A 24,460-nucleotide genomic window follows, 5' to 3' on the forward strand; every position below is an offset into this window, starting at 1 on the left:
TTCAACCAGTTATACCAGAAGTCTCAGAAAAGATTGATGTTGAAGTAAAATAAATTTTCCTATTCTACTTTAGAAACAATTCTGGAGTCTATTGTTTTTTCTGTGGTGGACTTAGCACTTCTTGAGAATTTAATGTATTTTCATCTAACAGTAGTATCAATACTGAAAATGTGATGTCTAGTTTTTTACACTTAAATTTTCAATGTAAAATCTCCATGGAAACCGTTCTGCTTAATGTTTGGTCGACCTAACGGGTGGTAACAGTTTAGATGCGTTATCCTGTAGAATTAGTGTTTTGGGAATATTTACAGTAAGTGGAGCTAGGTTTCATTCAATAAGTAAGCGTTATTCTTTTGTTTGTCAGCATTAGTTTTGAAAAAGCTTTATGTTTTGAAAAGTCACTTCAAATAGCTGAGTTGACACTTCAAGACAGGGTAGGATTGTGCTTTTAGTAGGCATTTGGTTGTGTCATTGTTGATCTTACAGTCTGCTGAAACAGAAGGAATTTGGCAATGTTATTTACAGACTTGTTTTGTTTTTTTTTGTGTTAAAATGTACGCTAAAAAGCTATTTCTCTTTTTGCAGCAAAATGAGAAAGAAAACTTGCTGAAGGAGAGAAATCACATTTTGTCAACTCTGGGTGAGACAAAGCAGAATTTGACTGGACTTTGCCAGCAGGTGTGTAAGGAAGCAGCCTTGAGTCATGAGCAAATACAAATACTTGCGAAATATTCTTCCTCAGATTGTCCGCTTTCATTTTTATTCCCGGAGAGAGAACGAACAGCGCCATCTGATAGCGAGCTTGCAATACCAACGGGTCTAGAACTAGCAGATGGCCTTTCAGGTGTTACGTCTACAAACGAGCAGAGTTCCTGTTATCAGTGTGTGAAAGGTGTATGTGATGCACCATATGATCAAGTACAAGAACTGCATCCAGCTTCTGTAAGAACATTGGAGAAAACTTCACTCGTGGAGCAGTGTGGACAGAGTGGTGCTATCACAGACTTCTGTCAGCAAATGACTGATAAATGCACTACAGATGAGTAAATCTATTCTCTTCCTATTGCCAGCCTCTCAGCATTGCGATTTAAAGCGAGATTGAGCATTATCCTAAAGTAACTTCAAAGTGAAAGAGGAAACTTTCTTTAAAAGCTACATTGACAATTACATGGTCATTATATTACCTGGCAAGCTTTGGGTTTGCTCTGTGTAGTTCTAAAGTGTAATTTGTATGTGTCAGCCTTAGAGCTTTTTCTGTGTGGTGATGGCAAGGGATGTTCAATTAAGTTTTTTGAAAGTATAAACTTTGTGCACAGATGTGTATTTGTGAGGAAGCTTTCATTCAGGTATCAAGTAGCCTTCACTCTGGTTTATGCCACAGTACCTAATGCCACTCTACATCTCAAGATTCCTAACATATATTTATGCACAGTGACTTCCGTACGTGGAGTGCTTATCTGTTTAAGATGTCTTTTTTCTCCTGGCAGACAAACTTTAAGAAGCATATATAGCTTTATAAATGTTTATAGATGGGTTAGGATAACATGACATTATGAGGAGATTCTGGCAAATACTCTCTGGAACAGCTAACTGCTTCCTGCTGTTCACATCCCTGTACCAGAGCCACCTTTTATTAAATATTTGCCTTTGTCTTAGCTTTCCCATGTGTAGTTAAGGTGATGGGAACAGCGGAGGTGCTGCAGCATACTGCTCTTCCTCTGTTTATTTTTTGTGGGAGAAATAACATATTGGAAAGGCAGAAGCTTGAAACTGATACAGTTCTTTGCTTGTACAGTGTGCATTGGATCCTCTGGCATCTGAATCCCAGGTGCTTGTTAAAATTCATTGATGTACAGTAACTTACTATCCTAGCACCTTTGAGCTTGCTGCTGTTTGTGATGAGTTGGAATTGAAGTATTGTGAAAGTTTATGGACAAGTGGCTTTGTTTTTTTTAATTATGGTATTCAGGCACCAAATTCTTCATAACTTCAGTGCCTAATTGCATTTTAAGTAATCTCTAAGTCTATAATCTCTAAGTCTAATTGCCCTCTGATCACTGGGACCAGTAAAGATCTATTTCAGAATTTTAATCTTCAGGATAATTTTATGGCTAAACCTGTAGTGCATTTTCAATGGCTTGTGTTATAAGTATAGATGTATAAAAAGTATAATAAGGAAAAGAGCTGGAGGGATTTCTTTTATTTACTTTATGAAGGAGAAATTCAGCCACTAAAATAAGAGAAATGGAAAGTAATCCCCCCCCTTTTTAAGAAAGACTTTTATGTGGAAGAAGATGCATATTGTGTACTGATGATTGCTTTGTTATTTAGATGTTATTCTCACACCAGAACTAAGTATTGAACCTCACCACAGAAAACTTTGGTTTTGCTGGTTTACAAAACATGAAGAATCTTGTACAAGCCAGTGGAATTCTTCATTTCCTACCTCAGAGTGTATATTAGCTGTTTGTGTCTTTGTGTGCATGTACAGTAGGCAGCAACTAGAGCAAAGGACTATTGTAAATACTACTTTGCAGTTTTTTCTTGCAGTGAGACAAAACTTGCTAAAGAAACTGTTTGGCAAGGATCTTTTTTTTTAATTCTCTTCCTCTTAGCAGGTAACATAGCATTAATAAATAAAGACTATTAGGCCACTTATTTAAAACAAAATTGACAGATTTCAACAGTACTTCTCGTAACCAGCACCTAATACAAGTGACTACACTACCTCACTTACGCGATTGAAAGTTAATTCAAATCTCTAGTGATATCCTTGGATTTTCATCATATATCATATTTTAAGGGGAAAAATTATGTTAATGGAGCATAGCTTGTATAAATCAGTGCTTGCCGTAACTGAAGTTCAGAAATAAATACTATATTGCAGACATCATGAGAGTTCTGCTGCTTCAGAAATATTTTCAGATAATCAAATTGAAATTCTTTTAAATTACTAGGATTTATGTGTGTTGATCCTGTATATGTATAACTCGTGAAGCTCTCTGTCTGTTCTCCAGCATCTGTATATTCCTGGTTAATTTAATCCTGCCTCCCTCATGTACTGCCATCATGGGCAGTATATTATCTTAAGTGTCCATTTTAATTAGTAAGCAAGCCAACAGAAACAGTAAAAATAAAAACAAAGTCCCAAACCCTCTACTGTCTATCACTTTTTAAAGTTGTTGATATTTGAAACGACATGGATAATGACCTTAAAGCATTGTCCTATAATACATGTACTCTAAAATGGAATTTCTTGGGTTAAATATGTTTTGTTATAAACTGGTGGAGCACGTATATAGAGAATGACTGGCTGGGAACTTAAATATATCCAGTGGCCTATACCCTGACTCACCTGGCTGTGAATGAAACAAAGTCTGTGATGACCAGGTCCAGAGGCTAGAATATCCACCGAAAAGAGTTGTGCTCCACTGCCATGGTCTGATCAGCCACATCTGAATTCCATCTAGCAAATGTCGCAGGGCTTCCAGTGCAGAAGTTATGGCTGTCGTTTCACGTTGGGTTAGGATAAAATTCATGTCATGTATTTAAATCTATGATGAACTTGTTGAGGTTTGAGGGTAGGTTTTTGCCTAACCAGCTGCATCAAATAATTTTTAAAATATTTATTTAATACAGTAGACATACAAGTTGCATGTTGACTTCTGTAGGCTATATCATTAACTTTAAGAATGAATGACAATTTTATGATACCGAATTCTCAGGTAAATGTTTTGGAGTTTTTCCAGTAAAGAAATAGTCAATTTTGAAATTGTAAAATACTTTGTTAAAGCATGTTTTAAAATACTTTGGACAGAATATCTAAAAGCCATAAGAGTATGGTGGCATACAGATTGTAAAATAAACAGATAATTACAACAGTTGATTTTGTATCTTTCATAATTCAATATTTTCTAAGACTACAATAAAAACCACTATCCTTTCTACAAAGGCTTTTCTTTTTTTTGTACAAATCTTTTGCAGTGACAATGTTTATTGGTGTATTATTAACTTCTGTAGTACTACTAAAACATTTCTGAAAGTAGTAGCAAAATAATTTATATGGTCTATAAATTCCTGAATAATACACACAATAGCAAATATTACTAAGTTGGAATAAATTTCCTGTAAGTTTATTTGATGTTTATTGTGTCCTGTTCTGTTTGAGTGGGTTTTCTTCTCGGGGAAACTGAGCTTTTGATTTGGAGAGAGAAAAGAGGGAAATAGCTGGTTAATGGGATACTGTATAGGTTTGTTGGTTCAAGAAAAAACACAAATGACTGTGCGTATAGTCCAGATAAGTGCATGAGGTAGAGGTAGAAGCATCTTTGCAACTGTAGATAAGGTAGGTCCTCTTAAGTAATTAGGATTGCAGAAGAGCTCTCCTTTGAGAAACTACAGTTATCCTATCTCCCTCTGTACCTCCTAAACAGTTAACTGTAATATGGGATCTGACCTTTCAGTACTGTGACTCACCTTATTCAGAAAGCTTTTCTTTAGAAGTTTTTGTAACTTGTGCATTTGGCACTGAAGTCCGAAGTTGTTTGATCCTACAGCAGATGCGTCATTAAAAGTGAAAGCAGTCATTTTAGGAGAAAAAGCTGGAAAGTAATATGATGGATTATAAGGCTTAACTTGCTGCTTGGTATGGCAGCAGACTGTTTTTCTCAAGGGTAGTTTTGTCCTTGAAATTCATAGTCACTTGAATTTAGTCTGTAGGTGTTTCGTGCATTTCTTGGCTTTAAGAGTCAAGATGTCATCTTTCACAAAAAGGTTACTGTGGTTCCTCTTTGAGGAAACTAAAATCTCAGTGCAAGGTTCTGTGCTGTTTAAAACTCCTCTTAATATTCAGAAAGAAACAACAACTGCAATGAAAGCTAAAGAGTACATGCACCAGAGATCAGGACTGTACATTTAGTTCTGCCTCTGGATCATTTTTTAGGAAGTAAGAAATGAGGAACTGCTGATAACTGGTACTCTAAGTAGCACTTTGGTTTTTGTCTGAGTATGACAGCAAGTCAAATTAGTAAGAAATTTGTTTGAAGCAGCAAAAAATCTTCCAATGTTGAAATAGTGAAAACGTACCCACTCTAACTAGCAGTTTTGGAACAAATTTCTTTAATCTTATTCTGATAAAGGTTTCAGGATAAACGAAGTAGTTGATCTATACCAAACAAAGTGAATTTTATCCCTTTTTGGCACAGAAATAGAAGCTGGACAAGCTGGACCTTTATGGTGGTTTGCTGTTACATTGTTTGCACATTGATTTCCTCTTCCATTTTTTTCAAAAAAAAATGCACACAGTTGGGATTTAGTAACATGGATCATGGGGATTTTTAATACCAGACTTCACGTCGGTTGAATTTTTGTGGACAGGACTTAAGGGAAAAGGGAAGAACAAACCTTTTTTAAAAAGAGGTTTAAGCAAAGTATTTAAGCATGCATTATACTCCTGTGGCCTCTTAAATTTGTATACACTATACAAGCTTTTTATTACTATTTTTAATCTTTTTGATTTGCAAATGGTAATCTGACAATATGTGGATGCAAATCTTGCTATCAGAGCAATCTTTTTTTTTTCCAGTTCTAGGTAACCGGCATGGGGCAGGGAAAGCACTGTTCACCTCAGATTTAAGCTTTAGAAATGAGCAGGATGTTTAAACAAACACTTCTGGGAATGGTTGTGTATGAAGGTCCAGGTAATGGCATTTGTTGCTGAGAAGCGTTTTTCCATTTCATGGGTTCAAAAACAAATGTTTATTTTTCTATTGAGCCAAGAAAGATTCAGGTGAAATTTCTGATGCCAGAACCCATTTTTTTTTCTGGTTAAGAGAAGGTGAGTTACAGAAAGGTCAGGTTGACTTTTCTATCCCTTTTCCACTGTTTCAAAGAAAAGTGGAAGAAATAAAACCATTTACAGTAATGCTTATTTAGTATATAGTATAGTTTTCTAAGGATGCTGTTTATATATATATATATATATAAAATATATATAAAGCTTTTGTACCTACTAGGTGTTGTAGGCACACATACAAATAGTCCCTATTCAAAGAGATATTGGTTAAGAGATGAGGACCTAATAATACAATCAAAGCCCAAGATAAACTAAAATCTCAGTTCTAGGACAGTGTTTCAGCTTGCTACCTACAAAACTTCTAGGACTTCTAGGCTTTCTGGGCTCTGAGAAGAGAAGATATGGTATGACTGCAGGAGGGTAAAAATAGCTTTAGACTATGAATGAACGTGAATTTGTTCTGTGGAGGGTTATATTAGGCTTCTATAATATATTGCTAATGTTGACTCGTATGTTCTTACTACAGGCTGGTTTACTGAGTAGTAAATATATAGTAAATGTGCATGTACATATAAAAAATTCCCTGAACTCATCAGAAACGTGAATACCTGTTAGCTGGACTGACAAATGTCTTGGAGAACCTGGAGCTGTTTGGGCCACACGGTCTGTAGAGTAACTTGTGGACAGAACATGTGCCATCCATTTCCTTCCTGTATTTGGATCTGCATTTGAGAGGAAACAGAGGTGTGGGGCGCCTCATACAATACTTCATTCTGGCAATGTCAGGCAGAGCAAACTGCATAGTACGGTCAGTATTCACTAGGAAGCCTTAAGGTTGTTTATAACGTTCAGTAGAAGCTGAATGCTCGATCGTAGATGGTCTGAAACTCCAGTTACCATCAGGTAAGAGTACTCTTTGTGTGCACGTAGTGGCTTCTTCCCTTTTCAGTTCATGAGAAGCATTTTCTGAGCGCTATAGCTGGCGAAAAACTTCCAGCTTTCTATGTATCCACAGACATAGAAAAGAATGAGGATACAGATAAAAAAAAAAAATAGCAAGCTTTTATGTTTTAGTAGTAATTTAGTACCACTTATAACTTGTACATTTTTGATTACCAAAAAAAAAAAAAAAAATCAGCAGTGATTTGGTTGTGTTACAAAACTAGAAGGTCGAAATGAACATGTTTGTAATGATTAGAGAGACAATCAGAATATGGTCATCTGCTTTTGGAATTTCAGTCACTCAAATTAAATAAGGAACTTTGTTTTCTTAGTTCATGATTTTAAAAGAAATACAAAAATCAAAGGAAATAAAGCCAGGTGTCAGATTCTGCAAGACAAACTGGTAACTTGCAGGATTTCCACATCCACAAGACTTCCATTGTTTTCTTAACAAGAAAATGGGTTTCTTTGTTTTCATGGAAATACTCTTTAAAAAAAAAAACAAACTTTCTGCAAAGGCATATAACTTTATGAAGAGCCACCCTGAGAACAGAAAAACTGTGGTGTCCAAATATTTTGGAATGTGAAGTTTTCATAACTATTTCCAAGCTGCTAATACCTACTTTGAAAGTAAGTGCTAGTAGGTGATCTCACATTTGTAACCAAGATTCCCAAATCTGTATTTCATACAATTGATTGAAATATTATTTTTTTTCGGTGCTAATGTACTGTCATTTTTTATTCTAGTCCAAGCTAGGACTTCTCAAGGATGTCTTGCTGATGCTTTCAGTAAGGCCTCAAGTCTTGCTTACTGGGCTAGAATGTAAGCACAAAAATGTCTGTGCATCTTGATTGCTCATTTCTTGAGAAGCTCAGATTTTTATTTTATAAGTGCTACTTAATCCAGTGGTTTATATTATAATTTGAACTGTGCAGTCTGTTTTCTTCTTTAAACTGTAGATGGCAGCATAATACTGCTTACTGCATGCATCACTAGGTGTATCAGTGAGGGCGAAATGTTTGTTGGTTAAAAAAAATCTACTGGAAGAGTGAATTTAGATTATTTAAAAAAAAAAAAAACTTAGAATATGAACTTCAATATCTAGCACTTCATCCTGTAAACTATGCTTACTACTTATTCATTTCAGCAGATCGGTGATGTGAATGCAGCCTACTGGTTACTGATGTTGTACTCGGGTGTGAATTGCAACAGCATCTATTTTGCTTGCAACTTTTCATTCCTCAAGTGTATAGTATCTCATTGGCTTGATTTCAGGATAAAAATTAGAACAACAGTAAAAAAATAATAATAATAAAACACTTCCCACTGCTTTCCTCTTTGTGAATTTAAGTGGCAGAGTACATTACAGTTTGCCTTGGGGCCTGACATAACCTGTGTACCTTTTTAGTGCTATTATTACTGCTCTTAGTACAAATGACTTTATATTACTCATTTTCTAAGAAAGGAAAGGTCTTTAAATTGTGCTAGCATTGAGTCTTCTAAATATAAATAGGGACAGACGTAGATTTTGGTTTAAAAATTAAGATACAGCTTTCGAATTATTTTGTTGTCAGACTATCACTGATAGCATCAGTCTGTGGTCTAAGAAAATATGATCTTGCCACTTTGTGTGTACTGTGCAGTAAGAGGAGGTAATTCCCACAAAGCTGAGGATGTTTGTTCCCCTTTTCCACCTTCCTGGTAAAACACCTTCTTCCTGGACTATCTTCTTGGATGCTGCTGAAGAAGACAAATGCTGCTTTCTGGCAGCCTGAAGGGTACCAGTTGATACCAAGTGTTTGGTTTGAACACACAGAACAAACCATGCTTTGGAAGCAGATATTGGCTGACACAGGCTTTACCTAGCACAAGCTGTAGCTCTCAGCTGATGCCACCTAACACGGGCCTGTGAAGGAGAAGGAATTAGCTGAGATAAAATAGATGCCTGCATTTAGTTCTGCTGAGAAACTGTAGTGTCCTACATGCTGATGTCAGATGTTGCCAGATCAAGCTTTAGGGTGTATGTAAAAGAAGAATGAATTTGAAAAATGGTGTTTCAATCATAGGCTAAAACTTTATGTAATTCTTAATTGCGTAGCTAAATAAAACACTTAATACAAATATCCTAGCAGTTAACTTCTCAAATTTCCCTTTTTCCCTCATCAGCTTAAAAAATAAAAAGGTAGATCCATGTGCATATGGCAAAATTTTCTACCATAACACTGAAAATAAAATTCTTATTATGTAAATCTTAGAGACAGTCATAAAAGTGCCTTTAGGGATATCATTAATTTGCTTGAAAAATGACAAGCTTAACCAGAAAACAGCTTTTTGTTGTAACAATGTGATGACAAAGACTTCTCTAATGTATTGAAATGCAAATGTTAAAAGCAAAAATGTACAGATGTCATAAAATGAAAATCCCCATTTTTCAAGCTGGTACATTCCCTTTTGTTTTGCAGTTATGAAAACTTTCCAAATACTTCAAGTGGTTTTGTTAGTGACAGAAGATGACCTGCGTATAATTCCCATCTCAAAAATAATTAAAATAAGTAAATAAAAAAAATCCTTTGTCTGAGCTGTCAAAAATTATTTCTGCCCTATCTTATAATCAAATGGTTATTTCAGCTCAATATTTCTTTTAACATTGGACTCTGAAGCTCTGAAAATACAGGCTTACAATGAAGCATTGAAGAAATTAAGCAATAAAATACAGCAGCATTAATCCTTCTTTACTCTTTTCCTCTTCCTCTGATGTTGATCTGAAGATCTAGCATCTGATCCTAGAAATATTCTTTGACTGGATTACATTATGGAGTTCTTAATAGGGGAAAAAGTAAACTGAGGGGAGGAAGACTGCTGCAACTGAGGCACTTGCCCTGTAGTAATTCCAGTGTTTTTTGGAGATGTTCTTATGGCTGAAATCTTGTTTGCATGCTCACAAATTTAGGAAATCTATCAATCAAACTGTTATGCCAAGAAGCCAGCAGCTGTGTGTTGTTGGATGTTTTGCTTTGTTTCCCAAAGGAGCTGTGATTTTGGGCTGGGGGCTTAGACATCCAACAGCTGATGTTTGTTTGGGGTTGGCACTCTGGTGCTACAACTTTCTAATGTGCAAATTCCTCCAGTGAAAATACCTCGGAGAAATGTGATTTGCTATACAGTTGCAGGAGGAATTGCATTGAAAGTTTTTCGTAGCAATTTTCGTAGCAATCTTCTATAGGTGGCTTATTGCCTGAAAATAGCCATACTAGTGCTGCATGCACTGCAGATATGTATGTTGTTTATATCTCAAGAATTATTGGATTTTTCTGCCAGTATAGAACAAGTTGTAGCAATCGGGGAGAGTCACTCCAACAGCTACTTTCATGAATGTTTAAAAAAATATTTTAAGTCAATCAAGTCTTAAGCAATATTAGTTTTAACTTTCCCTTTAAATCTCAAATCAGACTGAGCAATACTGATGAATAAATTTGATGTTTGTCAGCATCACACCATCCTGTATGTTCAGAATTGCTGACTGGATACTGACAGAAGTCAGCCAGAACAGAAATCTTGCTTCAGTGTCATTAGCTAGCTAACGAAGGGAAAAAAGTCATTTGCAAAGGCTTCCTGTTTTTAATAATGTCCCCTTTGCCTTTCCATTCCTCCCAGTTTGTGACTTGTTGTAAAGTATAGGAATTGTAACTCTGCATGTGCTGTGTGACCGTCACACCGCATCGTCACCAGTCAAGTCCATAAAATAGTAGGACCCAAGACTCTGTTTTCCTCACTGTTCATTTGAGTGTGATTTATGATTTGGCTATTTCGAGAATCAGAAAATTGTGTAAGACTTGAGAGAAGTCCTGCTGTTGCTGATTTTCTTCCTCAAACTTCTATCCCCTCCAGAAGCTACTGTGCGCTATTCAGATAGGAAGTAAAGCACATGAAAGTGAGATGTAAGATTAGTCATGACTCTTCCCACACAGTTTTTAAAATGAAGGTTTAATCGTTGTAGGTTTTTACAACTGTAACCCAAAGCTGTAAATTAGCCCTTATTTTTACAAAATGCTGTTATCAAACTAAGTGCCTGTGTGTTACATAGCATTACTCCTACTGTCTTCAACATTAGCCCTGAGAAGTCAGGGATCTAAATGAGTAAACTACTGTGAGAGGGGGAATATGAAGTATAGCTCTAGAGCTACACCTTCTTTCAATATGGATCCCCAGCCTTCAGCTCCTTAGTGGCAAGGCTTGCAGGTGATCTGAAATTGTCCACAGCAATCAATACTGGCTTTCCTAAATTTATGGGCTATTTTATAGTCTGTCTGTGTGTCAAGGCCAGATCTGCTCTGTAACGACAGCTGTTGTCACCTCTTATCTGGTTCTTCAGTGCATGTGATGTGTGAGTTTTAGCTCTGTTTTGTAGGAGGATGCCAGCATGTAAATCACAAGGCCAGGAACTTTCTTTAGCTCTGCTCTGAGGCTGGGGCTGTCTCATGGCGATGTGCTGTAAGGTATCTGAAACTTTGGCAAATCTGGCAGGGGAACACAAAAATCTGGCAGGTGAACACAAAAATGTAGGTTATAACAAGGCTTTGTAATGAAACTGCAGAAGAAGTATTGAGACAAATTGAAGTATTTTGCTAACTGACAAGGATTTCTGTTGTTGAGATGTACTGAATGAGCTGAGGCTAGCTTAAAAAGCTCAGTAGATATGCTTTCCAATTCTGTGTTCTTCCAAGAATGAAGAAGCTCAGGGGAATGGGGCCCACTGCAATAGTGGTAATTGCAATAAATTGTTTCATTGCTGCACAGAAATATTCCTATCTGGCTAGATAAACTCCAAGGCAAAGTAAAGTATCAGTGATTGTGATTAATTTTGCTACTGTCATTGCTGACACTGGTAGAGGAATTGGGTTGCCTAAAAATAGGTGATTAGTGCCATTTCAGGGGTGTAGATCTCCCATAACTTATCTGTTAGGCTCGTGTGATGTCTTGTATGCTTAATAGCACTTTCTATTATACTTGAAGCGGATGTGTGATCAAAAGAAGGGTTTTTATAACACTGGACGTCAAGGCACACATTGGACATCATAATGGAAAGCCACTAGTCAACCAAAATTGGGAAAGATAACTTTAAATGATGATACTGAAAGCTTTGGCAGCTCTCCAACCTGTGGTATAACCTTGCTGGCAGCTAAGCACCACATAGCTGTTTGCTCACCCTCCCCCCCAGTGCAATGGGGGAGAGAATTGAGGGGAAAAAAATGTAAAAGCTTGTGGGTTGAGATAAAGACAGTTTATTAGGACAGAAAATAAGGAAAAATAATAATGATAATAGTAATAATAATGTGTACAAAAGAAGTGATGCACAAAGCAATTGCTTACCACCTGCTGATTGATGCCCATCCCATCCCTGAGCAATGGTCTCCCCACCCTGGCCAGCCACCCCATATAAATTGTTCATTATGTCGTCATATGGTATGGGAGATCTGTATCTGTCCCCTCCCAGCTCCTGCTACACCCCAGCCTCCTCACTGGCAGGGTGGTATGAGAAGCTGGAAAGTCCTTGGCTTAGTGTAAACACTGCTCAGCAATGGCAACAATATTGGTGTGTTACTGGTATTATTCTAATACTAAATCCAAAACACAGCACCGTAGCAGCTCCCAGGAGGAAGGTCAGCTCTATCCTAGCCAAAACCAGGACGCAATTTCACTCAGGGAAGAAGTTTGAAAAGTGGATGTAGTTTAGTGAATGTATAGTTTAAGGCTTGGTAGTGGTTTTTCACAGAAGGCTTTTCATTCCAGGAATCAGGGTGACTTAGGCAATGGGAACTTCCCAGTTTAGGTGTATGACTAAACAAAGCATTTTAAAGCACTGGATGATAAAGCACCTTTTATGTTTTAAGAGAAAGCCAGCAGCTAACCAAGCAAAATTGGGAATTATAATACTAGTGAAGAGGATAGGCAGGAAACAATATTGTAGTCTGTAAATAAACTAGAAGAATCAAAACAAGTTTGTGAAGGGAAACAAGAATCCTTAATTCAGAAGACAAAAAGGGAATTAAAAAAAAAAAAAGAAAAGGGGGGTGTAAATTAGGGGAGCCTACAAATTACTAAAAACAAGTAGTTCTTCATGTGTTGTATAATCTTCTATGGACTGTTTTGGTGTTGCATTTAAAAGGTTATTTTAATGCTGTCTTTGAGGTGAGACTTCTTGCAGGTCAATCCAGGAGATGAGGGTGGAAACAGGTCTCAGTAGATACTGGATGGTGACTTCTGCAGTGCTTTCATCCAAGTGTACATCCACAGGTATGATCGGTTACTACACTGATAGTTCAGCACCAGACGAAGTGGAAATATTAGGTATGTCCAGCCAGCCCATGGACGTCTGTGTTAGTTGGATGAGGTGAATGGACAGGAAGTCTGCTGAGCTTAAGGTCACCCCGAGTCCTTCAAAAGCAGCCCTTCTTGGCACAGGTACGACGACAAAAATAAATAAAAAAAAAATCATAGGGAGATATTTTAGTTAAAGCTTTATACGTGATAGCAACAATTAGTGTCAAATATTTTGACAATTTTTTGGTATTAGATAATGAGATAAAACCTAATGTGAAGATCAGATTGTCTCCTGCTTTTATATTTCTTAGATGTTCTACTCTGAATTAAAAATTAAAAAAAAAAAGTCTTGTTGCAACTGGGGATTTTGGATAGCAACTTATCGAAAATTATTTTAATGTTACTAGCTGCATACATTTCAAATGTTAGTAAATAGATTTTAACAGTATCGCAGAAGCAGTATTAGCTCTGTTGTATGTCTTAATAGTAGGCTGATTGAGTGGTTGAGGCTGCTGTAGTGTCTAGACAGTGTTCGCATATCCAATATACCTTAATGATTGCCAGCTGAGTCTAGATGCTGTGCTGAAGCTCTAAGTTTTATCCCTTGCCATCCACATCTACAACCTATTTGGTTGAATTTGAGCATAGCAAGACTCTGGGAAGCAAGGGGAGCAATCCCATAGTTTAGCGTTCTTAACTTCCTTCTACACGTTATTAGCTATGTATAATATCATCTGGAGGAAGAGACAAAGTTATACAAAAACAAGCAAAAAAAAAAATCACCAAAACAGTGATTATGATTTGATGTTTCAGCACAGGCTTTCAGATAAGAAACGGAAGGAAGGAAACCTCATGCAGTTGTTTAAAATGGATGAGTAAAGGATTGGAGGCTAACTGTAAATATCACTGGAAGACTAATTCCAATTGTTATTTGATTTGCAGGGAATAAAGGATTAAGAAGGAATAAAAGAAAGATCTGGCTTCTCACTCATTCCTCCCTCCTCTTTTGCAAAGGCACCTACTTAGTAAAACAAGATCCTCAAGAGGGAGTGCCAGGGGTAATGTAGAAGTGTAGATGACAGCCAGGAAGAATCACTGGCTATTGAAAATGTTTGTAATAGCAGAACTGGAATACAAGAGAACGTCTTGCTTCAGAAATCAAGTGAAAGAACCTTGCTAACTCTGACTGTGGAGGGAGGATGGGGATGGCTAGTAATACGCTGGTTTCCTGTTGAGTGGGCACCTTCTTGTTCTCCAGAAATTTCCCGCTGGCTGGTCTGTTTTGCTGCAGAACACTGTAGCTATTGCATGTGTTTGCATCAACTTGTGTTTGTACAGCAACTGAATTTTTTTTATGCAATAGTACTTTGTGCAAGGATAATGGTGCTGAGAAAACGTACTAAAATTTGGCATGACAAGCTATACTTTTCATCTGAATTCATGGGGAAAAAAAACAAAGAAAATAATGACATTCAAACAGCTAATAAATGCATACTTTTAGTACTAGCTGTTGTTTGGTCCTATTTCTGACTGTCTGATCACATGGTGATTCACTGACTTCACTAATAATGCTTTCAGAAATCACAAGGAAGATGTGAGAACACTTCTAAATATTTACAGACCACTTCAACTTCTTCATTTCTGACACAGTCAAACAGCAACTGTAACTTCCACAAAGCTGAAGGACCAACTTCTGTTTCACCGAATTCCTTTTCCATTTCAAGAGAAAACTTGAGGATTGGAGATCTTCCTTTTTATTCACACCAGTTTTTCTTGTTCCTTTCAAAGACCATGAGCAATAAGACAGTAGCAGCTGCAAGAAAAAGTTTCTTCCATTTTTGATGACAATGACAGACGTCTTGCTAAATTTAGAGATTATTAGGGGCAGCAGTATTTGTTTTTATTAGGGAAGGTGATGAAGAAAGATCTTACCTATGTTGGTCAGGGCTGTTTCTAAAAAGTTTCTTAATCTTGAGCTATCTTCCCAAAGGGAGGAAGGAAGATCTTGTCATAATCCTTGGATTATGTGAATATCCTTTCTGTTTACAAGTGCACTGCATAAAAATTATGGTGTTAGAAACCTTACAAGAAACGTTCCTTTTATTCACTGAGGATTTTTTTTCCTGGTCTGTGTTTTTATTGGTCTGTATCAAAAATGCCTTTTTCCTTTTGAATTTCCTCCTCCTTTAAATAAAACTCCAAATATTTTTGTTATTCTATCCATCTCTATATGCTCTTTAAGGAAATGATAGAGATTATGAAAAGTTTAATTCTAGCTCACTATCATCAAACTAAGTTGAAGATAGTTCAAAACTCTTATTGAGCTTCAGGGAATGATTTTTCCTTGGACTTTTCCTCTCTTTACAGAATTTGAATAATTCAGGAACTGATAAACTGGGATAGCCATCGCTAACAATGATGTAAAATAAAGTGCTTACAGAACTATGAGGAAAAGTGCAATGAATTTAAAATGAATTGTGAAATCAAGATTGTTGTTCTCCTAACATGGCTGATTAAGATTTTCATGACATTAAATGACTTCAGCTCAGCTACGTGCAGAGAAAATCAACTGTTGTTTTGTGAGGCAGCTCAGATGCTTGGAGATTTATGTACAAGACAAGGAACTCAACGCAGGAGGAATAAATGAAGCTCACAAAAGAGAGGTGACTTTCCCTCCTATCCCAGATTTCTTCTGCAATTAGCAATGCCATGTATGCACTTGCTTTTGAATTAATTAAATCATTTATACTGTAATGATCCTTCTCTTGCCGAGTTCAAGGCAAGACCCCTGAGTGGGGCTGTCTCGCTGGGGTGAGGTGAGATGAATTACTAGATTGGTCACAGGGGAAAAACAGCCTGGTGGCCTGGGTGCTAGCCCGGGTCCCCCAAGGATGTGGGCCCAGTCTTTGTATTGCAGCGTTTTGTTGTGTGCATGTGGAGATGGGAAGCAACAAGTTTCACAAAATCACCTCTTCAAACACTGATAGTGAAGGCTGCAGAGATGCTACAGGCAGCTAAAAACATCCATGGAGGAGGTGTTGCAAGGTGCTGTGTCTACCACAGTCCTCTATGCTGGCAACCCTAAGTTACCAAAATGAGGTGCCTGCGGCTGGAGCTGCTTAAGGGATCTTGACTCACTCCACCATGATCTTCTTCAAGTACTAATTAGGTTTAAGCAGGCTTGGTGAATAAGAACGCCTAAACATCTTAAAGGAGTTGCTGAATGCATTTCTTGTTTGGAAAAAACTATCCCTTCCCCAAAGAATTTACAATAAAACTAGACACGCTTGGTAGTGTGTCTTTCCTTTTTTTTTCCTGGGACCTTCTTATAGGTTTGAAATGGCTCTCACTTGCTGTGACAGTGAGAATGAGAAGGGGAAGCAAACAGCTGTCTCCGAGAGGCAGATCAGAGGCCTCTAATCTTCCATTTTTTACATACAAGATTAAAGATCTGCTTTGAGTTTTGATTAAGAATGCAAAGTTAAAAGATTAAATACCAGCAAGCCAAATTAAAGAGGTTTAAGTCAATCTCAGAACTCATCAAAGTACCAAATTTTTAAGCTGTCATTACAACACAGGATTAGTGCAAAGCTTCCCAGAACCCTGATTTGATGTCCTTCAGTCAACAATGTTATTCTCCCTGCAGTTTGTGCTCTTGGCGTAAAACCAGCTATTGTCTTGTATTTAGAGCTCATCTCACCTAGATCCTTCTTTGACTTTTTCTGTTTTTCTACCTGTGGCCCAGTTAATCTACGAACCCTATTGTTTTGTGACTTGTGGTTTAGCAATGCACTGTTCCATATTGTGCATTGTCACAAAATGCATTCACGCTCAGTAAATTTGACTGTTTTTAAAAAAAAGGCCTTAGTCACTCGGGTAATTATAAACTATTCCTATGAGTCCTAAGGAGTAAATACTTTCTGCATCCTCTGTATATTTCAGACAATTGATTCTAAAAATAAAGGAAGAGGGGAAAATGTAATGAGTTCCTATAATGAAATGAGTCTAGCATGGTGATCATCAGCTAACTGAGAATCAGTTTTAACAGTCTGTAATCGATGTTCCGACCTTTATGAAACCATGAATCATTTCAGCTGAAATTTGTGAAACACAGGACAGTGAGAACGGAAGACTGGAGAATGATTAGATCTAGGAATCTGCTAATGCAAATAACTACTTTGGTAATAAATTTTACAAACTGTCATAAATGTTATTTAAAGCTCAGGCTGTAACACATTAAAGTGAATGTTCCTCTGATTTTCAATATAGTAATTTGGTTCCTTTCCATATTTTATTTATAGAGTTTGGGATGTCTCAGCTACATTAACATTATGCTTTCCAGGATTATAACCACAAAAGATAATTTACTAATGTTACCAAGCACCACACTAATTAAATCTTTAATTTGAAGTTAGTCCCCCGGTAAGATTGTGCGCCAAGTGAAATATTTCAACATTTTAATCTAAAGACTTACTTTTTGTTTGTTTGTTTGTTTGGTAACAGTTAAGAACAATAATTCAGCTTATTGAACACAGACACACATTTTAACATGCCTGTGCAGAATCATGTCTTATCCAAAATACCACTCATGCTAAACTATGTCTTTTTAAAAATAAATAAATTAATTAATTAAAATTCATGTTCTTTATTGAACTGTAGTATCTGCATCTCTATATTAATGAGAGATCTTCATGGTCTGTTCTGACTCTTGCAGTCATTTCTGAGAACTGACTTGATGTGAAAGACCTTACAAATTACTGTTGTATAGTATATGGGACTGCAGTCAGCACATAGTATCTTTCAGAAAGTTCTTCAGGATCATGGAAGACAAGGGATAAATTCTTGGCCTTTCAAAAAAGTTTTTTCTTGTAATGTTTTTTCACCCACTTTTTTGAAACTACCTACTATCTAATTTATTTTGGGTATACTACATAAAGTCTGAAAAAGCTTTTAGTCAGCAAATAAAATTCAAATTAGCTAGGTTTTCTGAAAGAACTACATATGTGCATTTTGATTATAGGAAAAAAAAAAATGACTGCTGAAGAAAAAGGAGGACCATGAAGAAGGAAATACAGGTACTTCTTATGAGGCTCTTGGCATCCTACTTGGCAGATTTGCAGTTATTTTATATCTGAGTTTCTCTTGGTTCTGTTTTCATTTGCTAGTATTCAGGTTGCAGATAGAAATGGATATATGAGAGTATGATTTCCAGCCCACAGCAATCATGACAAGTAAGAAATTCACAAGAAACACTATCTCCAGGAAATGGTATTGGCAAATTCATTTTAGGGGTAAACAGGTACAGATTAGGTAGAGTTTGGGTAAACTTGTTCATGAGTTGGTAAAGCTGGGATGCAGCTGACTTCTACACTATTGTGCAAATTTGTTCCTGCAGTTTGATTTACTTCTTTTTCAGTATTTATAGTGTAGAAACAGTCATGCTGTCTGTACACAGGTCCACCTGGCTCTGTAGGCACTTGGTGAGAGTGGCTAATGCACTTTGGACAAATACAGTGATATTCTTCACCTGGCATTTCCTCCTGGTGATCCACAGGTTATGGGCTTCCTAAGCCCAAGATTGCATTGGATTTTTCTCTTTAATGGCCTAGTGGCTTTTTTTTTTTTTTTCCTTTTTGAGAAAAAGTACATTTCACATGCTGGCGAGTGACACATTTTAAGTATGCAGAAAAGATCATTCTAATTATTTTGTTTTTATGTTTTTTTACCTGACCAATTCTTTCGATGCTTGTAAGTGTTGGTGTTGTGAAAAACGGTGAATAACAATTCTATTCACATTTTCCTTACTGCGCAGAATTTTGTACAACACTGACCTGTTGCCTCTTTTTTCCATGATGAGTAATTCTCTAAAGCCTTGTTCTGTTTTCTCTTCGTCTTTGTCTTTCTCTCTTAAGTTCTGCTATATCCATTTTTAGATATAGTGAGCAGAACTGCATGCCTTGTTTAAGAGACGTATTTATATACTGGTAAAGAATGCTTTCTGTTTTATTCTCTATTCCTAATCTTTGCTAATATTTTTTTTTCTTTGACCAGAAGTGATCTATTTCCAAAAAACTTATTCACTATGGCTCTTGATTTTTTTTGTTTCTTATTCATAGACAGGTAGTTTAAAACTCATTAGTGTGCATGTCTAAATAAGGTTGTTTTTCCCTATATGGATCACTGTGCTTTAACAACTTTGAATTTAATCTGCCTATTTTACCATCCAGCTGCTCAGTCTCCTCCTGCAACTCTTCACAGTGCATTTTATTCTTTTACTGTGCTGGATTATTACCATCAGCAATCTTTATTGTATAGTTCACTTTCTTTTTCACGTAATTTATGACCATGTTCTACACAGAGATCATTACTGGACCCATGTGGTAGCTTCCTGTATAGGTTGAAGGCTAATCGTTTATTCCTGCCTTTTATTTCCCATCTCTTAACCTATTATTAATCCGTAACAGGACCTGTATTTCACAAAGAGCTTTGTTCAGGTAGTATTATACAAGCCCGTTTTAGAAACCCTAACATGGTTCACTCATGGCCACATGCTTGGTGATCCCTTCAGGGAACTTTAATAGGTTTGTGACTTCCCTCCTGTGATCATATTGACCCTTCTCATTGTTACACTGATGTGTCTTTTAATTCTTCCCCTGTTATAATCTTAATCAGTCTGGTCACTACGGGCAGCAGAATTACTAAACAGCTGCTCCATAGATCCTTCCATAGCTCTTTTCAGAAGTTGGTATCACTTTCCTTTTCTCTGAGTGCTCATGCCATAGGAGACATCACACCTAACTACTTCTAGAATTAATATTTGAGATACTTAAGAATTAATGAATGAAAACCATTTGGTCCTCATGAATTATTACTATTTATTTTATCTATTTGTTCTACATTTCTTCTACTGACGCTTCTATTTAGCAGATTCTCCAGTTGATTGTATGGCTAGGTGCCAAAACAGGCAACTCCATGTTCTTCCCCATGATAGAAATAGAAGTAAAGCATTGATTTAGCATTTCTGCTATGGCTTTAAATTTCTCGTGTAAATTTCTTTTTCTTGCACCTATTTCATTTTCGGGTTCTACAGACTGGTTGATTTTCTACGTCTGAGAAATTTGAAGAAAGTTCAAAAAACTTGTCTGCAGTGTATTTTTAATATGGCTTTATCTTTAGCTAGCATTAATGTACTTTTCTATTTTCCTTGTTTGGACATGGCTTCTACTTCTGGACAGATGCCTTTTTGCTATTAATAGCTTTCTTTATTCTCCTGCTTGACTACACCAACATTTTCAGCAATCACTTGAGAGTCATTTTTAGTACAAAGTATGATCTAAGCCTCTGCTATACTGTCTTCACATACTCTCAAATCAACTGCAAGGATTTTGGTCATTTAGGTGCTGATTTCAGTGTTATATCTGTGTGACATATTGTTTCCAGTACATTATTTCCTTTATCAGGCCTGTGTGGTTTCAGTATGAACAGGTAAAAATTTTACATAGCACTTGAAACAAACAGATGAGCAAAGATCAGCAAATCAGTCTTTGTGAGGTTAAACTCTGAACTTTTGGCAAAATCAGGATCGTGTTGTTATTTGGGTTGGGCCCTGCCTGTTACCAGCAACACACGCGTTCAATGAACTCTGGCACTGTGTCCTGCTGGGTGCTGAAGGAATGCCTGTAGGCCTGACAGAGCAACGGATGGACCCCTGTCATGCTGACCCACTGAAGGGAGGGCTGCCCTCTAAGAAGGGTGTCCACAGGCTTTTGTTCAGTTTAGTTTAGTTTAGAGGCCTTCTTTTCTGCTTATGCTTCAGCTGAGGTGTCTCATCCCCCATTTGGAGGGTTGGGCAGCATCTGCAGAGGATGCCCCTGAGGCCTCCCACCCCTGACAGGCTTCTGTCCTGGCCTGGTCAGGTGAAAATGGCATTCCCAAGGCCTTGCTAAGTGTCATAACGTCAGAAGGTGTTACAGTTTCTAAAAAAGGGTCCAGGACATCGGCTATTTCTACAGTTTTTCATATGTGTGAGAAATTCAATGGTTAGAAATGAGGATGGAAAATGGAATAACCCATGAAAAGTGATCTGTCTGTGGCTTGTTGTCTATGCTTGCTGAGCTGAGGAATCACGACTCAGAACAAGCAAGTTTCTGAAATGTTCTGTGATTTTGTTATGTAAAATCTTTACTGTATTGATAGGGAGAGACTGAGGATTCCTGCAGCTTCTTGGGAGACTGGAGAGGAGTCAGGGGATGTCGCTGCTTAGCTCTATTGGTTTTCCTTGAACAATCAATGTCACCACTGTGACAAGGACATTCAATTTAATCATCTGAAAATTAAGGCAAATAGTTGAGGGGCCCCAGAGAATACAAACTGCAATTAAGAGCTAATTGACAGAGAATAGCATAAATTGACCCGTTATCCCTGAGCCTTGCTTGTGAGGATCAAAAATGGGAATGGTTCCTGCACGAGGACTTGGTGAGGAGGTCCAGAGGTGATGTGGGAGATGTGACAGAGGCCCTGCAGGGTTGTGACCAGAAGGGGAGGGCAGAGAAGGACCAACGGTTCAACATCTCCTCTGTGGACCATTAAATGAAGCTAGCAGGAGCCTGGTTCAAACCAAACAAGAGGTGGGGCTTCGCTTAATGGATGGCTTGGACTTCATGCACAAAGATATATTTAGGTGCTAAAATATTACATAGGTTGAAAGAGAGGTTGAACAGGTACGTGGAGAAAAAAACTGCGGCAAATCTGGGAGGTACTGCTGCAGAAAAGCACGAGAAAAGAACTTGCATGTGTCCATGCTCAGTGCATAGGTATGCCCCTAAGCAACATAAGTGAAGACTGGAGCTGAATGTGTGATAAAATGAGGAATGGACAACATTTCAGATAGAGAAGTGATCAACTAGTGTGCAGTTCTCTGCTACAGAAAGAGAGATTTATCTAAGCTTTACCTAAGATGTTTACATAAGCTTTACTTAAGCTTTACCAAAGCTTTACCTAAGATGTTTGCATAAGCTTTACTTAAGCTTTACCAAAGCTTTAAAATCATCAATCTTTTTTTAAGGAACTGTTTTTAAATATGAAGTTTGAATTTAAGAATAAAGTAAATTAATTAATCTGAATTACCAAGAAATGTAGGATCGTGATTACCATGTCTATTCAGAAATTGCTATAATTTATATAGCTCTCTTCACTCACGCATCTTGATACTTCTGATAGTAATAATCATCTTTTGGAATCCATGTGTTTGAGCATTATGAGCTAAATTGGATCATCACAAAGCTTCAGCTACAAAGATGAATACAAAGAAACAAAAGTTACAGCTTACAGTTCTACAGAATGAACTTGGTCAGTGGATGTCACAATATTCTCTGACCAGATTCTTTCAGATGTTCCACATGAGGAAGGTATAATATCAAATCTGCTCATCATCAAATGTTACTTATTACCAAATGTGTTTAATATCAAATAACTTATTTGGTTTATTTGGTGTTACATGGGATTTGATTTAGCAGAATGATACAGAAATATATGGAAATCACAAGCATAATATAACAACTGCAATGTACAGTTGAATCACAATACAGACGTAATTCCCATTACCAGACTCTGTATGTTCACCATCACTGTGCTGGGTGTCCCCAGTCACTGACAAGGCACATGTGGGTTGAGATCAGCACAAATGTTTGCTTTCTTCAAAATGTGTTTTATTTGTTGGCTGGTATAATACATTATGCTGGGCTGAGCCACATGGGCGCTCCCCCCACATGGTGGTCTGGCTGGCTCAGGAAGACATTGCTCTTTGTTAACTGTGTCTGAAACTTGATGACTCACTGGTGCAGCTGTCTTATGGAAAACCAAGGTTACCCTCCAGTTGCAAGAATATGCAGCTTTGTTTAGGATATATTCTTCCCTGAGCTTATTGCTTTTTTGTTTTCCTCTGAGCTCTCCTCCACTGTAGGGGGTGCTGGTGGGGCTCAGTGGGGCACTTGAGTGAGGAAAGAAAAGGCTTTGAGTTGCATTTTGGAAAAATCAACTTACTGGTGTAGTTCTTCTTAGTATATTTTTAATATTAGAAAAAAGTAGTAACATTAAGCTTTTAGTTACATTTCATTGTTTTAACAATTGTGTGATACATACAATACATTGTATTGCATTGTGTTAGTTCTTGTGAGTGCATTAGAGCCCTCAAACTTATTGGGCACTAGAGGTCTCTTATTTACACTTTTTGAAAAGACTACAGTTCATTTGTATGCTGAATACAGAGCTCATCATGTTGCACTTGATTGCTACTTTATTATTAGAGGTACATCATGTGCCGCAGACCAAAAAATATTAGCACCAATTAGAAGTCCTAGTTATTGAATATTGTTCTTTCCTATACAAGCAGCAGCACAGCTTCACTAGCAGGAACAAAGCATTAAAATCTCTTATTTTTCTTAAGGAAAAAAGAGAGAGAGAGAGAGAGAGAGAGTTAAAAGACAAGGCAGTTTTTGTTATTTACTATGCCTTTGGGAAGGGGGAGTCTAAAGTTCTCCTTAACTGGCAACGGAGTGTTGAGAATTTGAGCCTGGATTGACTTTTTTAGGTAATTGACTATGTAGCTATTCTTTCTGGTACATTGATAGCAAAAGAATAATTGAAGAATTTATCCATAAAAGCATATATTTTGTCTCATAAATATGCCTCCATTTAATTTTTGTGCATGAAGGGTCTAGAGCACTCAAAATGCAGCAATACAAAGGAGAAACACACACTTGTAATAAATCCTCAGGCATTTGAAGTATATATTTGCTATGACTTTTATCATGCATTTGACATTTTCCTTCTGCCCAGCAACAGTTTGTTATACCCTTTACCGCAAGAAAGATTGTCAGTGGGAGGTTATCAGATGCTAGAAGTGCTACTGCTGGAAGATGTCATCTGCAGATATTGCTTACATTTCTTCTCTTTATCTGTATTTTCCTCCTCTGTTCACCCCAGGGGAAGGTAGAAAATGGATTAAAATTGATTGAGCTAACGAGTTTTGGAAAAAGTGCTGAAATATACATTTTCCATAAAACCACGAATGAAATGCATGCTGGCTACAGTCTGCAGAGGGACTCTGAAAATAGAAATGCTCAGATGCAAATTTTTCCTGATTATCGCAGGATAAAATTCTTGCATCTAGTCTGTGGCTCCTTCCATTGTGAAGCCCAATAACTTCTTGCAAGCATTAAGGACCGAAGCAGCAAAGTTTAAATCATCATTTGAGTGATTATTTCTCTCTTTTATAGAGGAAGCTTCTGAGGCACACAAAACCAAGACCCTTGCTCCCGTGCGGGGAGTCTGGCAAAGGTAGGGTTGTGATCTAAGTCCCTCGTCATGAAGAGATCCCAGTTAAGGTTTCTCATTTCTAACAG

General features: G+C 37.2%; 1 protein-coding gene and 1 long non-coding RNA gene across 5 annotated transcripts in view; one reads left to right on the top strand and one right to left on the bottom strand.

The window, feature by feature from the left end:
• BACH1 (BTB domain and CNC homolog 1) overlaps positions 1-3,951 on the top strand; it is a 30,230-nt gene extending 26,279 nt beyond the window's left edge. For all 4 annotated transcript variants that reach the window (XM_083794803.1, XM_083794804.1, XM_083794801.1 and 1 more), the window contains one exon: positions 586-3,951. In XM_083794803.1, the coding sequence (XP_083650929.1) occupies positions 586-1,047 (462 nt within the window). In that variant the 3' untranslated portion in view covers positions 1,048-3,951. The remainder of the gene's footprint in view (positions 1-585) is intronic.
• LOC310879918 lies at positions 3,583-23,035 on the bottom strand. Its single transcript, XR_014571230.1, has 2 exons — positions 22,056-23,035; positions 3,583-22,009 (listed from the first exon to the last, which is right to left on the bottom strand). It is a non-coding gene; the product is annotated as an uncharacterized lncRNA (long non-coding RNA).
• Positions 23,036-24,460: the final 1,425 nt, after the last annotated feature.

This window comes from Anser anser, assembly GCF_964211835.1.
Source record: "Anser anser genome assembly, chromosome: 1".
Classification (NCBI taxonomy): Eukaryota; Metazoa; Chordata; class Aves; order Anseriformes; family Anatidae; genus Anser; species Anser anser.